Source organism: Sinocyclocheilus rhinocerous, unplaced genomic scaffold (assembly GCF_001515625.1).
Source record: "Sinocyclocheilus rhinocerous isolate Xijiao unplaced genomic scaffold, SAMN03320098_v1.1 C36614850, whole genome shotgun sequence".
NCBI lineage: Eukaryota > Metazoa > Chordata > Actinopteri > Cypriniformes > Cyprinidae > Sinocyclocheilus > Sinocyclocheilus rhinocerous.
This window is the reverse complement of record NW_015783905.1, coordinates 1-1,385: the sequence shown is the minus strand read 5'-3', so window position 1 is coordinate 1,385 and position 1,385 is coordinate 1. Positions and strand designations below refer to the sequence as shown.

The window sequence follows — 1,385 nt, the reverse complement described above, 5'->3', positions numbered from 1 at the left end:
TTTTTCTTTAGCAGACCTGCTTTTTATTTTCTTCATGCTGCCAGAAACTTTACAAAAGGTCAGCAAAACTTTACAAAAAGTCACAATGTGACTTTAATTATAATCACTTCCTGAATAGACTTCAAATTAGTTGTAATTGTTTACAGCATTGTAAATTCTGAATGTAATGAATGTTTTTCATGACTCGGGACATCAGAGTCTTCGGGTATTCAACAATCTGGAGATCTTCTTCACCCTGCTGCACTTTTCAGTTTCACTGCTGTGAAAAGAACAGAGAATCCACCATCTGAACAAAGTGAGTGCATAAACTTTCAGCCAAGCTAAAAGTGTTCACTTGGATCAGGATGAATAACTGTCGCAGTAAATTGATTATTATTTTACTTTTTTCCGCAATAGAAATGGAAAATCTTAAGGTGCTTGGATTGGTTTACTTCACATATCTGTTTCTGTTCTCTGGGTTGGAATTCACTTTGAGTTTTCTGACACATCAACGCTTCCAATTTTCCAGGTAAGGCCTGAATCTCGAGCTAACAGGTCAATTCTGAACATCACAGCTTCCAACAACCTCTACAAAAGGCTGTGGTTACTGCTTCTACACATCAGTTGCTTACACAACAGCTTTCAAATTGTAACATGATAAAGCACGGCATTGTCTTCAACTGATAAACTGTCTGTATGTAGGCATCAGGAACAAGGAAGTTTGGGAGAGTTTATTATATAGCATAAACAACCAGAATGGGGGAAAGAGGACAAAGGTTGAAGGCAAGTGTAGCTAACCCCTGGGATAATATACGATTTCAATTGACCAATTCACTCGTGCACAGACGTGTTTTGCTTAATCAGAAACGTGACATACTGGTATCATTGTGTGTGTATCATAGAGCAGCTGAATCCTGTGGTCTTGCCTGAAGTTTTTCAAATGAAACCCTTGTCTTCTTTTGTCGTAGCATGCAGCAGGGGAAGATGTTCTTTTTCATGGGCATTACCATGGCAGTGATCCAGGGCGGATATGCCCGCAGGATCAAACCAGGCCATCAGATCCAGACTCTTAGCGTGGTAAACTCTTTCATGCATTACTGGATCACGAGTCAATTAAAATGTTCTGGCAATTTTCTTGGAACGCTGAAAGGATTTAATGTTTAACTACTCAAAGGCCTGTTACATTTTTGTTTTCATATGTGTGTATTTCAGGCAATTATATCACTTATCCCAGCATTCTTGCTCATTGGAATAGCATGGAATTTGATTCCGGCTTATTTTTTTACTCTTTTGGTAAGCAAGTGTGCATCTGTCATTATTATTATTATTATCATCCAAATAAATATTTACTTGTATTTTTGTGTATTAATATTTTAATTTGTAATCTTTTTTTTTTTTTTTTTCAG

General features: G+C 37.0%; 1 protein-coding gene across 1 annotated transcript; it reads left to right on the top strand.

The window, feature by feature from the left end:
- Window positions 1-12: 12 nt before the first annotated feature.
- LOC107736287 (major facilitator superfamily domain-containing protein 10-like) lies at window positions 13-1,272 on the top strand (the record flags this gene model as incomplete). The annotated part of the gene is made up of 5 exons (XM_016547740.1): window positions 13-58; window positions 197-295; window positions 397-508; window positions 948-1,056; window positions 1,192-1,272. Coding segments are annotated over 5 exons (447 nt in total), but the record flags the coding sequence as incomplete, so codon positions are not given.
- Window positions 1,273-1,385: the final 113 nt, after the last annotated feature.